We start from the raw sequence: 15,378 nt of genomic DNA, 5'->3' as shown, positions 1-15,378 counted from the left end.
CATGGAGAACTGCAAAAGTGTTTATACTGCTCTCAACATCGCTGCCCTGAATTTAACAGGCGCTATCAACAAAGATCAACAAAACATTTTTCATTGAACCAGACATTGTTGTTGTCATGGAAGAAGTTGACTGAGTTTTGAAAGCAGTTGAATCCCCAGTGGAAGCAGAGTATGATTGCAAATGTGGAGGGAGAAAAAAAGAGATCACAGAAGGCTGTTGTATAAAACACTTGTCTTCAGATTACAACTTCAAACTAAGGGCAGCCATGGCATTCATGGTGGAGAGGGAGAAGCGTTCATCCACGTATACAGGCAAGAGCGTTTAGCTAGCTACATTTTAAGATATTACATGTTTCTAATTTTGTCAGAAAATTATTTTCATTGCATCTTAAAGCATACTGTTAGCTATCTAGCTATCTAAATGTTAGCTGTCTGGCTTGCTAGCTAATGTTATGTGCATGATATAGCATTTTCTAGCTCTGAGTCTCTACTTCTATCCAATGTAAAAAATTAAATAAATAAATAATAAACGCTACATCTGACCGAATCGAGGTGGTGGGTCACAAAAGTGTAAAAAGGTCAAGGGGTATGAATACTTTCTGAGCTTCACAAGCTTGGACAGTACAGATAAGTACAGTGAGTAAAGCACAGTAGAGTACAGTCCAATAGAATAGTACAGTATAATGCAGTACAGCACAACACAGTAAAGGAAAATAGATTGTACTCTACTGAACTCCACCCTACTGTGATGTCCAATCTTGTGAAATATGAGGAGAATGACATTCATATCCATAATTATGCATTTTTGTGTAATAAAGATATGTTGCTTCAAGAAGGTGTAGCCTTATTTCGTATAAGGCTACACCTGACTGAACATACTCTCCTGCAACTCGCCTCACCCAATGTGGTACGGATCTGCTATTTTTTTATACTTTAGAACCGGAACCCCAATAAGAAGCTAACTAGCTACTAGCTAGTAGTCAGTCAGTCAGTCACTGCTAGCGGTCATCACTGTTACCTCTGACATCAGCCAGCCTCAGCCCGGTCAATCCCTGCCAGTCTGCACAGCGCGATATCAACCCAGAGCATATCGGACTGCTTTATCTCTACCACATCTCCGGATTCTTACCGCAAGCTCTGAACCTTTACACCGGATCATCACAGCTAGCTAGCTGCTATCCGAGATGCTACTCCTGGCTAACGTCTCTGTCCCGAAGCAAGCACCAGTTAGCCTGGAGGTAGCCTGGAGCTAGGTCCATCTCCCGGCTAGCCGAAGAGGTCAATCAGCCAATTCTTGGATTAAAATATTGCCCTGGACCCCTTACTGCCGACACGGAGCCCCGCCGATACATCACGACTGGTCTTCCAACACAACCGTCCGAGGTGGTTTCAACAGGTTTTTCCATTGCGATGTCCCCAGAGGCCCATCTGCTAGCCCCAGCCCGCTAGCTGTCTGAATCGCCGTGTCTCCAGCTCGCCTAGCGTAGTAGTGAAAGCTGAATTGGCTCCCTGACTCATCTATTGCCAGTCACTGGACCCTATTATCACTCAGCTACACATGCCTCTCCCTAATGTCAATATGCCTCGTCTATTGTTGTTTTGGTTAGTGATTGTCTTATTTCAATGTAGAGCCTCCAGCCCTGCTCAATATGCTATAGCTATCCCTTTTGTTCCAGCCTCCACACATGGGGTAGCCTCACCTGGTGCCTCTAGAGACAAAACCTCTCTCATCGTCACTCAATACCTAGGTTTACGTCCACTGTACTCCCATCCTATCGTACGCTTGTCTGTACATTATGCCTTGAATCTATTCTTCCTCACCCAGAAATCTGTTCCTTTTACTCTCTGTTCCGTAGGCACTAGACGACCAGTTCTTATAGCCTTTAGCCATACCTTTATCCTACTCCTCCTCTGTTCCTCTGGTTATTTAGAGGTTAACCCAGGCCCTGTAGCCCCCAGCACCACTCGCATTCCCCAGGCGCTCTCATTTGTTGACTAAAAGCCTTGCTTTTATGCATGTTAACATTAGAAGCCTCCTCCCTAAGTTTTATTCACTGCTTTAGCACACTCCGCCATCCTGGATGTCCTAGCCGTGTCTGAATCCTGGCTTAGGAAGGCCACCAAAAATCCTGAAATTTCCATCCCTAACTATAACATTTTCCGACAAGATAGAACTGCCAAAGGGGGCTGAGTTGCAATCTACTGTAGAGATAGCCTGCAGAGTTCTGTCATAATAGCCAGGTCTGTACCCAAACAATTTGAGAATCTACTTTTAAAAATCCACCTTTCCAGAAACAAGTCTCTCACCGCTGCCACTTGTTATAGATCCCCTTCAGCTGCCAGCTGTGCCCTGGACACCATATGTGAATTGATTGCCGCCCCACCCCCATCTGTCTTCAGAGTTCGTACTGTTAGGTAACCTAAACTGGGACATGCTTAACACTCCAGCAGGTATATCTCACTAGTCATCCCAAGGCCAATTCCTCCTTTGGCCGCCTCTCCTTCCAGTTCTCTGCTACCAATGACTGGAACGAACTGCAAAAATCACTGAACCTGAAGACTCATATCTCCCTCTCTAACTTTAAGCACCAGCTGTCAGAGCAGCTCACAGATTACTGCACATGTACATAGCCCATTTGCAAATAGCCCATCCAACTACCTCATCCCCATACTGTATTTATTTATTTTACTCCTTTGCACCCCAGTATCTCTACTTGCACAATCATCTTCTGCACATCAATCACTCCAGTGTATAATTGGTATAATGTAATTACTTCACCACCATGGCCTATTTATTGTCTTACCTCCCTTATCTCACCTCATTTGCACACACTGTATATAGATTTTCTTCAACTGTATTATTGACTATGTTTTGTTTATTCCATTTGTAACTCTGTGTTGTTGTTTGTGTCGAACTGCTTTTCTTTATTATTGGCCAGGTCGCAGTTGTAAATGAGAACTTGTTCTCAACTAGCCTATCTGGTTAAATAAAGGTGAAATAAATAATGAATAAATACCAAAGTTTGCATCTGCACAGACTCTTCCACTAAATTAGTTTAAAAACGGAGTCAAGTAGTAATTCCGTTAACGTGGAATTGCCACCAACCGAACTCTGTACAGCCTTAACTAAAGGGACAAGGCCAGAAGATGACCAGACATAGTTTCATATCCTGGTCTCGGATCTTGTATGTGTTTTAGTCAACTACTCTGACCATCGTTGTGATTAATATCATTATGATGAATGTCATTGTCAACTACTATGTCACAAATGGCAGTATCGTGCTCCTATAGCGTACGTGTTTGGTGTTTTATTCACAATGAAACGAACAGTTGTAAACTCATGTACACATTATATGATATAATATATTTCTACTCAGCATCTCCGTCCAATATATCAACAGCACCCTGACATACTATGCTGCTGTAGATAATCAACTGCCGCTAGTGTGATAATGAATTTTTAAAAATACTTTAGAATTCAGCTCGCTTTTCACTTTCTATGTTTCTGCAATTAAAGAACATTTGCTGCAATCCTTCCCCTGTCCATCTCAAGTATTTGTATAGAACAGATTTAGGTATTATCAATAAATAACTCTCAACATTCTCTCCACAGATGTCAATGTCTTCAGTATGACCTTCAAACTATTTGTCCATTTATGCTATACACTCCATAGAGGTACTTAATTTAAAACCAGACAAATCTCTGCGTGCACGCAGACAGAGAGACACACAGACACCTTAGACCTTGAGACTGGAGGTACACGGGTGAATGTAGAGAGGGTCCTCCACTTAGGCCCACCTGTCTGTCTGCTGTCAATCCCTCTGGGTATGAGTCAGACTGGACAGAATGCATACACCATTACCTAACCTATTCCCTCTCACTGCTAAACTCGGGCCCCATGCAGCAGAAAACCGACAGATCAATACCCACAACATCAGTGCCATGATAAATACCCACATCATCACCTCCGGGATCAACACCCACAACATCACCTCCAGGATCAACACCCACAACATCACCTCCAGGATCAACACCCACAACATCACCTCCAGGATCAACACCCACAACATCACCTCCAGGATCAACACCCACAACATCACCTCCAGGATCAACACCCACAACATCACCTCCAGGATCAACACCCACAACATCACCTCCAGGATCAATACCATCATCACCTCCAGGATCAACACCCACAACATCACCTCCAGGATCAATACCATCATCACCTCCAGAATCAACACCCACATCATCACCTCCAGGATCAACACCAACATCATCACCTCCAGGATCAACACCAACATCATCACCTCCAGGATCAACACCCACAACATCACCTCCAGGATCAATACCATCATCACCTCCAGGATCAATACCATCATCACCTCCAGGATCAATACCATCATCACCTACAGGACCAACACCCACAGCATCACCTCCAGGATCAACACCCACAACATCACCTCCAGGATCAACACCAACATCATCACCTCCAGGATCAACACCCACAACATCACCTCCAGGATCAATACCATCATCACCTCCAGGATCAATACCATCATCACCTACAGGACCAACACCCACAGCATCACCTCCAGGATCAACACCCACAACATCACCTCCAGGATCAACACCAACATCATCACCTCCAGGATCAACACCCACAACATCACCTCCAGGATCAACACCAACAACATCACCTCCAGGATCAACACCATCATCACCTCCAGGATCAACACCAACATCATCACCTCCAGGATCAACACCCACAACATCACCTCCAGGATCAACACCCACAACATCACCTCCAGGATCAACACCCACAACATCACCTCCAGGATCAACACCCACAACATCACCTCCAGGATCAACACCCACAACATCACCTCCAGGATCAACACCCACATCATCACCTCCAGGATCAACACCCACATCATCACCTCCAGGATCAACACCCACAACATCACCTCCAGGATCAACACCCACAACATCACCTCCAGGATCAACACCATCATCACCTCCAGGATCAACACCAACATCATCACCTCCAGGATCAACACCCACAACATCACCTCCAGGATCAACACCCACAACATCACCTCCAGGATCAACACCCACAACATCACCTCCAGGATCAACACCCACAACATCACCTCCAGGATCAACACCCACAACATCACCTCCAGGATCAACACCCACATCATCATCATCATCAGGATCAATACCAACATCACCTCCAGGATCAACACCCACATCATCAACGTCAGGATCAACACCCACAACATCAACGTCAGGATCAATACCAACATCACCTCCAGGATCAACACCCACATCATCAACGTCAGGATCAATACCCACATCATCCCCGTCAGGATCAATACCAACATCACCGCCAGGATCAACACCCACAACATCACCGCCAGGATCAACACCCACATCATCACCGCCAGGATCAACACCCACATCATCACCGCCAGGATCAACACCCACATCATCACCGCCAGGATCAACACCCACATCATCACCGCCAGGATCAACACCCACAACATCACCGCCAGGATCAACACCCACATCATCACCGCCAGGATCAACACCCACATCATCACCGCCAGGATCAACACCCACATCATCACCGCCAGGATCAACACCCACATCATCACCGCCAGGATCAACACCCACATCATCACCGCCAGGATCAACACCCACATCATCACCGCCAGGATCAACACCCACATCATCACCACCAGGATCAACACCCACATCATCACCGCCAGGATCAACACCCACATCATCCCCGTCAGGATCAACACCCACATCATCACCGCCAGGATCAACACCCACATCATCACCGCCAGGATCAACACCCACATCATCCCCGTCAGGATTAACACCCACATCATCACCGCCAGGATCAACACCCACATCATCCCCATCAGGATTAACACCTACAACATCACAGATTAAAATTCTGAACTTGCTCTGCCATCAAAGATTCACTTATCTTCAGTGAGATCGTAATTGTTTCACTATCAGAGATAAAAGTGGCTTAATGATTATATCAATACAGGGATATATTGCATACATTTCATAGATAATGTTCATGTGCATTGGTGCCATGAAAAGAAGTTGCCATGAAAAGAGGTAAATGAGGACATGTCTGTTTTCAGGTCACAAAATGAACACAGGGCGAACGTGTTAAGGCTAAATTGTAATTATTTTTGCCTGTATGGCCTATTTAAATAAACGTGAAATAAAAATAAAATAATTAAATTGTGCATCTAAGGATTCTCAGCTCTTGCTGACCCAAAAAAGTGACAGTGTGACTGCTAATGCAAACATTATGACAGAGCATGGTTGTGTTGCCTTCTAAAGAGACAAGAGAATCGAAATCCCATCGACATATTCGAATGACAAATCCTTATAAGGTGCACCCAGATGCAGGATTTGCTATGAATGGGATTATCACTTCCAGTTATTCTATGGCTGTGTGTGCAAGAGTATTCTAGAGTGTTCAAGAACTCTGCTGGTGATTCTCTCAGCGGAGTAACTCTTTGATAACTATGGGTTTGTGTGAGGAAGACATTTAAGATTAGAAGAGCTACTCCCATCACATCTTAGAATGCTGTTGGTTATGTCTGCTGTTGGCTTCACTGCAATTTAGACAATAGGGGGGATAAAAGCATTTGTGTTATGCAGACAGCTGTTTGAAAGGAAATTAAAAGGAGACAACAACAAAACAATTCAAAGATTAGCCTCCTGCTGAAAGTGAAAGTTTATTTTGTGTAGCCTACCTGGGCATCAAGAAAAATGCCATGATTGATGTTCTAAGGCGATTCATTAAGAAGTTGAATGCAATTTTTTGAACTCTGCTCTTTTCAGCATCTGTTCATAATCTGATTTCAAAGGATGTTTGGGAAGTGTGTTAAGTAGACGTGACACCAATTGAAAATAGGGTACCTAAAGTATCCTTTATTTAGGCTACCTAAAATATATCCCTCCCTTTTAAAAACAATGTCATTCTTTTTACTGACCTTGTTTTAATTTGCTTCCCCAATTTCCTTCCCTCTTTTCAATTTCCTTCCCTCTTTTCAATTTCCTTCCCACTGTTGTTCTGTGTCAAATTACACTAGTTAGTAAAAAACATGACATCAATACCATTTAGGTGGTTGATTTGTTATGAATTTAGACCACTTGGTCTGTACTCCATCAAATATGTCATGTGCAATAATGTTTTACAACCAAGCTTGATGACCAAGCCCCCTGAACAACAGTTGCCATCAAGTGTGTGTGTGTGTGTGTGTGTGTGTGTGTGTGTGTGTGTGTGTGTGTGTGTGTGTGTGTGTGTGTGTGTGTATTGTACTGCTCTAGGGATATAATTGTTGTTTGCATAACCTTACATACTATTATGTATTGATAGTAATGCGCACTGCAGAGAACACCAGAAGAAGTATCACAGTGAATTAATGTAATGTTTGTTTAAATTAATCTCATAAGGGATGGGTTGACAACTGGAGATTTGACACGAAAATACAATGTAATTCATTCATTCATTAAAATTGTATTCAGACACTCGAGACAGATGGTTGAGAATCCTAAAGGTTGAAGCCGACAGTTTATGATTACACACAAACAATTACATCCCCAGCAGCCTGGATCTCTCCTCTCCTCCCGCTCAACTCAACTGGTTTATTATTCACGGACCTCAAGAGAACTCACAACACACACTCGCTCACGCACGCACGTACACACACAGCATCAACAACTTCAACATACCTATAAGCCAAGTAAGTGGGTGCTACACATTTGTCGAGAATAAATGGAGTTTTCCCCCAATATAATGTAACCTAAAGCGCTTTGAGTACCTGGCGGAATAAGCCAATGTAAATGTCCTTGTAAAAGACTGTTGTTCCAGAGTCACACTGGACTCACATCTTCGACCCTGCTGATACCCCTTTTACTGCCTTAACTTATAAAATATGCTTCTTGCATTGAAAACAGACAGCTCTCCAGCTAGGTCTCCTCTGCACTACATAGCGTGATAAATCTCAACAGGTGCCTTGGATTAATTGAAAAGAGAAGTACTGTACATTGAAAGTGTCTAATGGAATACAGGAAAGTGCTTCTCTCTCTCAGCACATGAATCCATCCCAGAGCCTGAGCACCCAGCTCAGGGGGGTAGTGGTTTATATCTCCACAGAGCAGAGGGTGGGGGGCTGGTGGTTTATATCTCCACAGAGCAGAGGGTGGGGGGCTGGTGGTTTATATCTCCACAGAGCAGAGGGTGGGGGGCTGATGGTTTATATCTCCACAAAGCAGAGGGTGGGGGTTGGTGGTTTATATCTCCACAGAGCAGAGGGTGGGGGTTGGTGGTTTATATCTCCACAGAGCAGAGGGTGGGGGGGTGGGGGGGGGGTTTAGATCTCCACAGAGACGGGTGGAGGGGGCTGGTGGTTTACATCTCTACAGAGCAGAGCATGGAGGGGGGGTATATCTCAAAAGGCTAAAATGCTGAGTCTCTGGCGATTCATGTCAGCCATCGTAAGTTAGGTGATGGGGGTGACAGCCAGTTTATAGCCAGTCTGGGGCTGGAGGATGATCAATGTGCTCAGGGCAAGCTGCCATAAACGACCCAGAGAGCAGTAATGTCACCACACAAAGCCCCAACCCAGTCTGCATCACACTGATGGAGAGAGAGGCCAGACAACAGAAACAGTACCCAAACGCTTTTGCACAGTGCCCCCCTCCATTAAGGACTCTCGAAGTGGCGCAGTAGTCGAAGGCATTGCATCTCAGTGCAAGAGGCATCACTACAGTCCCTGGTTCAATTCCAGGCTGTAACGGACTTGCCTAGTTAAATAAAGGTTCAACTAAAACATTTACAAAATACTTTCATTACTTTTTTTCCTTTTACAAAAATTCTGGTTTTTAAAATAATTGTCGTGACCAGCAATGTTTCTAAGGACAACCCCAGTCTTAAGCCACGACCCCAGAAGGACTGGCTGAGAGCCACCATGTGTTAATCACTGGACTGGACCACATAACATTGTGACCCCGAAAAGTGGATATAATACCAGCAGACTGAGCCAACTTGTATCATCTAGACTTTCCATCAGGCCATCCAAATGAGGCAGTAGTCATATTACTGGTTTCTCATTGTCTACCACAAATCTTTCTCTCTTTGTTTCTCTATTCAATTCAGCAGACTTTATTGACATGGTCAGTTAAATAACTTACATTGTCAAAATACACTTATAACAACAGTAGTGGGACTAACAGCAATAAAACATCAACAATAATAATAGTAGCAGTAGTAGTAGTATTAGTGGAAATGGTATTACTATGAACAGCAACAGCAATAGCTCTCCCTCCGTGCTGTTAAGACAGCAGAGCAGTACCATAGACAGGGGAGAGGAAAGGGGGCTGGAAGGCAGGGACATGGCACATACCTCTACAATGGTGACTTTGGCTGCCTTGCACATGGGCTGGTTGAAGTTCCTAGCTGTTTTCCTAGACACACACACAGAGAGACAGAGAGACGACCTTAGATCACAATAGTGCTGCACGGTATACAAAACCTCTGTACTTTATCAATACTCGAACATGAAAAACGTTTCAGCACGATCATTTTTGATACATTCGGTACTTCTGTCAAATGTGTCACGTCATATAAGGATTTAGAGGATGGAGTCTGTCTAGTAATTTGTCTGAATCTCCTCAAGGGGGCAGTAATAAACTAGCCAAATTACTAGCGCTTGCAGCTGACACCGCAGGCCCCTTTTGAGAAGCAAGCAGAAACTTCATACCTCCACGCCAGCAACTTGTTGATAAAACTGGCTGTAGAAGCCAACAATGGGAATACTTTGATTACAGAGCAGACGAGGACCAGCCCAACAAAACCAATTAAGCAAAATGTGTTCCAAAATAGTGCAGTGCAAGGGAGGCTTAGTTCCAAAATAACATGAAGAAGCTATTTTATGACATTTGCATTGTAACATTGTCATTATTCTACTAAATTTGAAAAATGAAAAAATTGTAACAATGACGAACATACACTGAGTGTACAAAACATTAGGAACACCTAATGTGCTCTTTCCATGACAGACTTACCAGGTGAAAGATATGATCCCTTATTGTTGTCACTTGTTAAATCCACTTCAATCAGTGTAGACGAAGGTGAGAAGACAGGTTAAATAAGGATGTTTAGGCCTTGAGACATTTGAGAGCTGGATTGTGTATGTGCGCCATTTAGAAGGTGAATGGGCAAGATAAAAATTGTAAGTGCCTTTGAACGGGGTATGGTAGTAGGTGCAACGCTGCTGGATTTTACACACAACAGTTCTGTGTGTATCAAGAATGGTCCACCACCCAAAGGACATCCAGACAACTTCACACAACTGTGGGAAACATAGAATGCTTTTGCATTACTGTGGAATGCTTTTGACACCTTGTAGAGTCCTTGCCCTGTCGAATTGAGGCTGTTCTGAGGGGAAAAATGTGGGGGTGCAGCTCAATATAAGGAGGGTGTTCCTAATGTTTTGTACACTCAGTGTAGACAATTCAGAAAGGCGCTTCAAAGTGTTTGTATGTCGTTTTGGAACTAAACTATTCATTTATTTAATTAAAATGATTTAGCTGTAATGAATCCTAGGTCTAATGAATGCCATTTGACCCAATATTAGGACCATAGATGAGCAAATTAACCCCAATATGTATCAAATTACATTTTAAAAACAGTTTTTTGTCTGCTCAGTCTCTGACATGGTTTTGCATAAGGAACATTTTAGGTATTCTTCTGCTATTTGATATGGTGTTTTATTTTTACATGAAATTGAATATAGAATATATTTTATTTGTTCTACCAGTTAACAACATTATGATAAAAAAAATAAAGCTCAATAGTTATTCTGTGACTTTAGCTAATACGCATTTTTTTGTTGCTGTGGTATCATTTCGGTACCGAGTATCGTTTTGGTATCATGATACTAAACCTGGTATCAGTAGAAGTCAAAAATCAGGTTTCGTCCCAACACTCGCTCACAATTGATGGATTCTGGGTTCTGACTTCTAAAATGGGAAATAGGGTTAATTATCAGGTATCCTACTGAAATATTGGGTGCAATGGTTTAGAGGGTAGGAGGAAGGGATATGGCTTGGAATGTACTGAGTGTAGGGAAAACGATCACGTGGCAGGCATTGATAAGGGGAGAGAGACGTGGATTATTGATGAAGGGGGTTGAGGTCAGGTTGGTCACGTTAAAGGAGAAGGAAAGGTTAATTGCCAGCGTCACTTAATTTCCTGCCTAGCAACAGAGATGTAGTGTATGGAGAGAAGGAGGAGATTCCACCCCAAATTGGGGTACAAATACCACCACAATTGGAAAATGTGTTTTGGTCGGTTCAGCTGTTCGACCCTCTGGATGAATAAACTTGGTTTGAGCTCTCATAGTGTCCGTCAAGTTATTTTTCTGATAATTAGAATCTAACACAATCATTCATCTCAAATAAAATTGCATTTGTCACATGCTGCGAATATAACAGGTGTAAACCTTACAGTGAAATGCATACTTACAAGCAACAGGCTACAAGGGAGCAATACAACAGCGACAGCATTAACATAGAGCAATCATGCGATGTTCTCTTTTTCAAATAAGCAACCATTGTTTCAACACTGCCAGTCTTTGCCTGTGAAGTCAAAGGGGATTGTTAGTTGGAAAGCAAATACTGCACCCCTGTGGTGACAAATTGAATTGCATTTACTAGGACATTTTCAGTGTACAGGAGTGTAATTATTCACAGGTTTGAATGCAAGGTTGTAAACAAAACAAACAACAATATGGGTCCGTTTTCATATGTGGAGAGAGTGAAAGTTCTTCTCACATCCTGACAGACAAGCAAACTAAGAAAAAACGCAATTTCAGTCAGACCTAATTCTGATTTGTTTTTTGTTTTCTGGAGAATGTTCAAACTCTATTGACTGTCTATTGTCAATATCTTAATTCAGTCACTGAGCTTAAAGACTTGTATCTCCTACCATCAATCAATCTGGCACAGAGCCAAGCGACCTGCAGGCCCGACTGCTGCTTATTGTGGTAACATCACAAAGTGATTAGAAAGGGTTCAACCTGACCTGGCGAAAGCAGTGATCTAAATCACAGTGACTTGGGTAAATGTGTGTTAAATGTTTATTCCCACAACACTATTATCATGGCTAATAGCCGTAATGATGCACCCTGTCTCTTCAGCAGCATTACAGTCTTAGCGACAGCAGATTTTCTAAGGAGTACATGAGCTCCTGAGGTCATAATAAATGGCACCCTATGCTTTGTGCAGGGATTCAAGGAGTAGGATGGAGTAAGCTGCCCTGATATCAGGTCATTTTCAGATTGACAGACACAGGTGAATGTAATGGTAGCTACCTGAAGACGATGTTCCCGGCCTTGTCAGCCTTCCAGGCCTTGACCAGAGCAAAGTCTCCAGTGATGGCCTTCTCCATGATGTAATGCCTGCCATTAAACTCCCGCACCTGCCGAACAATGACATAGCAAGCCATTCAAGAGACAGGACCAGAAGACAGCTGGATATGACAGCACGTCGTGTGTGGTTGTAAAGCTAACGGTGTGCCATTTCAGTATGTGTTAATAATAGCAGTCAGAGATGGAGGCGTGTCTTCGTGTCACACGGTGGTGAATGTCAAGGATCAAAAATCCCACGTTAACATATGTAGCTTAAGGTTCATTAAATCAATAATTTGCTAGATGACATTCATATTCTGACAATCTCTGTAACTCACTTAGATAATACCTTTGATGATACAGTGTTAGCAATACATGGTTATACGATCTATAGAAAAGCCAACGGTGGAGGTGTGGCTGTTTACATTCAGCACCAGCACAAGCTTTGAGAGGATCTAATGTTAAATACTGTTGAAGTAATATGGCTACAGGTTCATCTGCCTCACCTAAAGCCCATTCTTGTGAGAAGCTGCTATAGTCCACCAAGTGCAAACAGTCAGTATTTGGATAACATGTGTGAAATGCTTGATAATGTATGTGATCTCAATAAAGAGGTATATTTTCTTTGTGATTTAAATATTGACTGGCTTTCATCAGGCTGCCCGCTCAAGAAAAAGCTTCAAACTGTAACTAGTGCATGCAACCTGGTTCAGGTTATCAACCAACCTACCAGGGTAGTTACAAACAGCACAGGAATGAAGTCATTAACATTTATTGATCACATCTTTCCTAATGCTGCAGAAATTTGTTTGAAAGCAGTATACAAATCCATCGGATGGAGTGATCACAATAGTAGCCATATTGGCAAAAGTACTGCAAATTAAGAAATCATGTGACTAAACCAAATAAAAATAAACAACACTATGAAACAAAGATAAATTACATAAAGAATGATAGTAAAAAGCTTTGCAGCACCTTAAAGGAAATTTTGGGCAAAAAGGAAAACTCCGCTCCATCATTCATTGAATCAGATGGCTTATTCATCACAAAACCCACTGATATTGCCAACTACTTTAATTATTTTTTCATTGGTAAAATTAGCAAATGCAGGCATGACAAAACCCATCCAAGAATATCTGACCAAATTATGAAAGACAAGCATTGTAATTTTGAATTCCGTAAAGTAAGTGTGGAAGAGGAGAAAACATTGTTGTCTATTAACAACTGACAAGCCCCTGGGGTCTGACAACTTAGATGGAAAATTACTGAGGATAATAGCAGATGATACTGCCACTTCTATTTGCCATATATTCAATTTAAACCTATTAGAAAGTGTGTGCCCTCGGGCCTGGAGGGAAACAAATGTTATTTCCCTATCCAAGGATAGTAAGGCCCCCTTTACTGGCTCAAATTGCCGACCAATCAGCCTGTTACCAACCCTTTGTAAACTTTTTTTTAAAAGTGTGTTTGACCAGATACAATGCTATTTTACAGTAAACAAATTGACAACAGACTTTCAGCATGCTTATACAGAAGGACATTCAACAAGCACAGCAGGTACACAAATGACTGATGATTGGCTGAGAGAAATTGATAAAAAAAATTGTGGGCTGTTTGGTTAGACGAAAAAAACGTATGTGTTATGGATTTACACCCGCTGCTATATTGTGGAAAAAGAGTTACCTGTCTAACAGAACACAGATCGCTTTCTTTAATGGACGCAACACTCCAACATAATCCAGGTAGAATCAGGAATTCCCCAGGGTTGCTGTCTAGGCCCCAAAAATCTTCACTAATGACACGGCACTGGCTTTGAGTAAAGCCAGCAAGTCTATGTATCCGAATGACTCAACACTACAAGTCACAGGAACTAACTGGGGATGCCTAATAAATACAAATGTGTTGCTAGAAAAAACATGGTGGAAGAGGCTGGGGTCTGACCTCTCTCTGTTCGCTGGCGATGGCGATAGTTCCATCTTTGTTGTATTTGATGGGAGAGCCGCCCTCCTGGATGAGGGTACCGTAGCCTGTAGCCGTGAAAAAAGCAGGAACACCCGCACCCCCTGCTCTGATCCTCTCTGCTAGGGTACCCTGGAGGACAGAGGTCATCAATGGCATCATTACTCAAAATCACTGAACCTGAACATTCAAAACCTCCACCACTAATGCATCTCACTCCCAATAAGTAGAATGGGAAAACTATCAAAGGAATGAAGTGTGCGTTGGCTTGCGTGTTACCTGTGGAGTTAGCTCCACCTCCAGCTCCCCAGACAGGTACTGCCTCTCAAACTCAACGTTCTCTCCCACATAGGAGGAGATCATCCTCTTGATCTGTTTGGTCTGTAAGAGCAGACCAAGCCCAAAGTTATCCACCCTGCAGGGAGACAAGACAAGTTACTACACAGGTTACTATGCACAGGTTACTAAGCACACACAAACACAGTATTGCAACAAAAAAAGGTTTGTTGCGTTATTCATGGTCTAGCTACTGTGGTGTTTACACCTCAGCGAATAAGCTACTGTGGTGTGGATGTGTCCAGCTCAGTGAATAAGCTACTGTGGTGTGGATGTGTCCAGCTCAGTGAATAAGCTACTGTGGTGTGGATGTGTCCAGCTCAGTGAATAAGCTACTGTGGTGTGGATGTGTCCAGCTCAGTGAATAAGCTACTGTGGTGTGGATGTGTCCAGCTCAGTGAATAAGCTACTGTGGTGTGGATGTGTCCAGCTCAGTGAATAAGCTACTGTGGTGTGGATGTGTCCAGCTCAGTGAATAAGCTACTGTGGTGTGGATGTGTCCAGCTCAGTGAATAAGCTACTGTGGTGTGGATGTGTCCAGCTCAGTGAATAAGCTACTGTGGTGTGGATGTGTCCAGCTCAGTGAATAAGCTACTGTGGTGTGGATGTGTCCAGCTCAATGAATAAGCT

The 15,378-nt window shown here is 43.0% G+C and overlaps 2 protein-coding genes and 1 long non-coding RNA gene across 8 annotated transcripts in view; all 3 read right to left on the bottom strand.

Moving 5' to 3' along the window:
- Positions 1–15,378, bottom strand: part of LOC118357963 (succinyl-CoA:3-ketoacid coenzyme A transferase 1, mitochondrial-like) — a 130,153-nt gene that overhangs the window by 101,134 nt on the left and 13,641 nt on the right. For both annotated transcript variants that reach the window (XM_052479132.1, XM_052479131.1), the window contains exons 4-7: positions 14,692–14,827; positions 14,395–14,544; positions 12,418–12,524; positions 9,448–9,508 (exon numbers count right to left, since the gene is read on the bottom strand). In XM_052479132.1, coding sequence (XP_052335092.1) covers positions 9,448–9,508; positions 12,418–12,524; positions 14,395–14,544; positions 14,692–14,827 — 454 coding nt within the window. The remainder of the gene's footprint in view (positions 1–9,447; positions 9,509–12,417; positions 12,525–14,394; positions 14,545–14,691; positions 14,828–15,378) is intronic.
- Positions 3,226–5,926, bottom strand: LOC127911728 (uncharacterized). Of its 5 annotated transcripts, none has more exons than XM_052479133.1 (3): positions 5,047–5,926; positions 4,753–4,887; positions 3,226–4,155 (listed from the first exon to the last, which is right to left on the bottom strand). In XM_052479133.1, exons 1-3 carry the CDS (start codon positions 5,923–5,925, stop codon positions 3,814–3,816), a joined length of 1,356 nt encoding a protein of 451 aa, XP_052335093.1. In that variant the 5' UTR covers position 5,926; the 3' UTR covers positions 3,226–3,813. The 5 variants fall into 5 exon arrangements, with proteins under 5 accessions (XP_052335093.1, XP_052335094.1, XP_052335095.1 ...); XM_052479134.1 differs by having other exon boundaries at positions 4,780–4,887; XM_052479135.1 differs by having other exon boundaries at positions 5,074–5,926.
- LOC127911730 (uncharacterized) lies at positions 4,381–4,702 on the bottom strand. The gene is made up of 3 exons (XR_008079123.1): positions 4,621–4,702; positions 4,465–4,542; positions 4,381–4,410 (listed from the first exon to the last, which is right to left on the bottom strand). It is a non-coding gene; the product is annotated as an uncharacterized LOC127911730 (long non-coding RNA).

Source organism: Oncorhynchus keta, chromosome 25, assembly GCF_023373465.1.
Source record: "Oncorhynchus keta strain PuntledgeMale-10-30-2019 chromosome 25, Oket_V2, whole genome shotgun sequence".
NCBI classification, from domain to species: Eukaryota; Metazoa; Chordata; class Actinopteri; order Salmoniformes; family Salmonidae; genus Oncorhynchus; species Oncorhynchus keta.
Note: the sequence above shows the minus strand (reverse complement) of the source record. Positions and strands in the feature narration are given on the sequence as shown.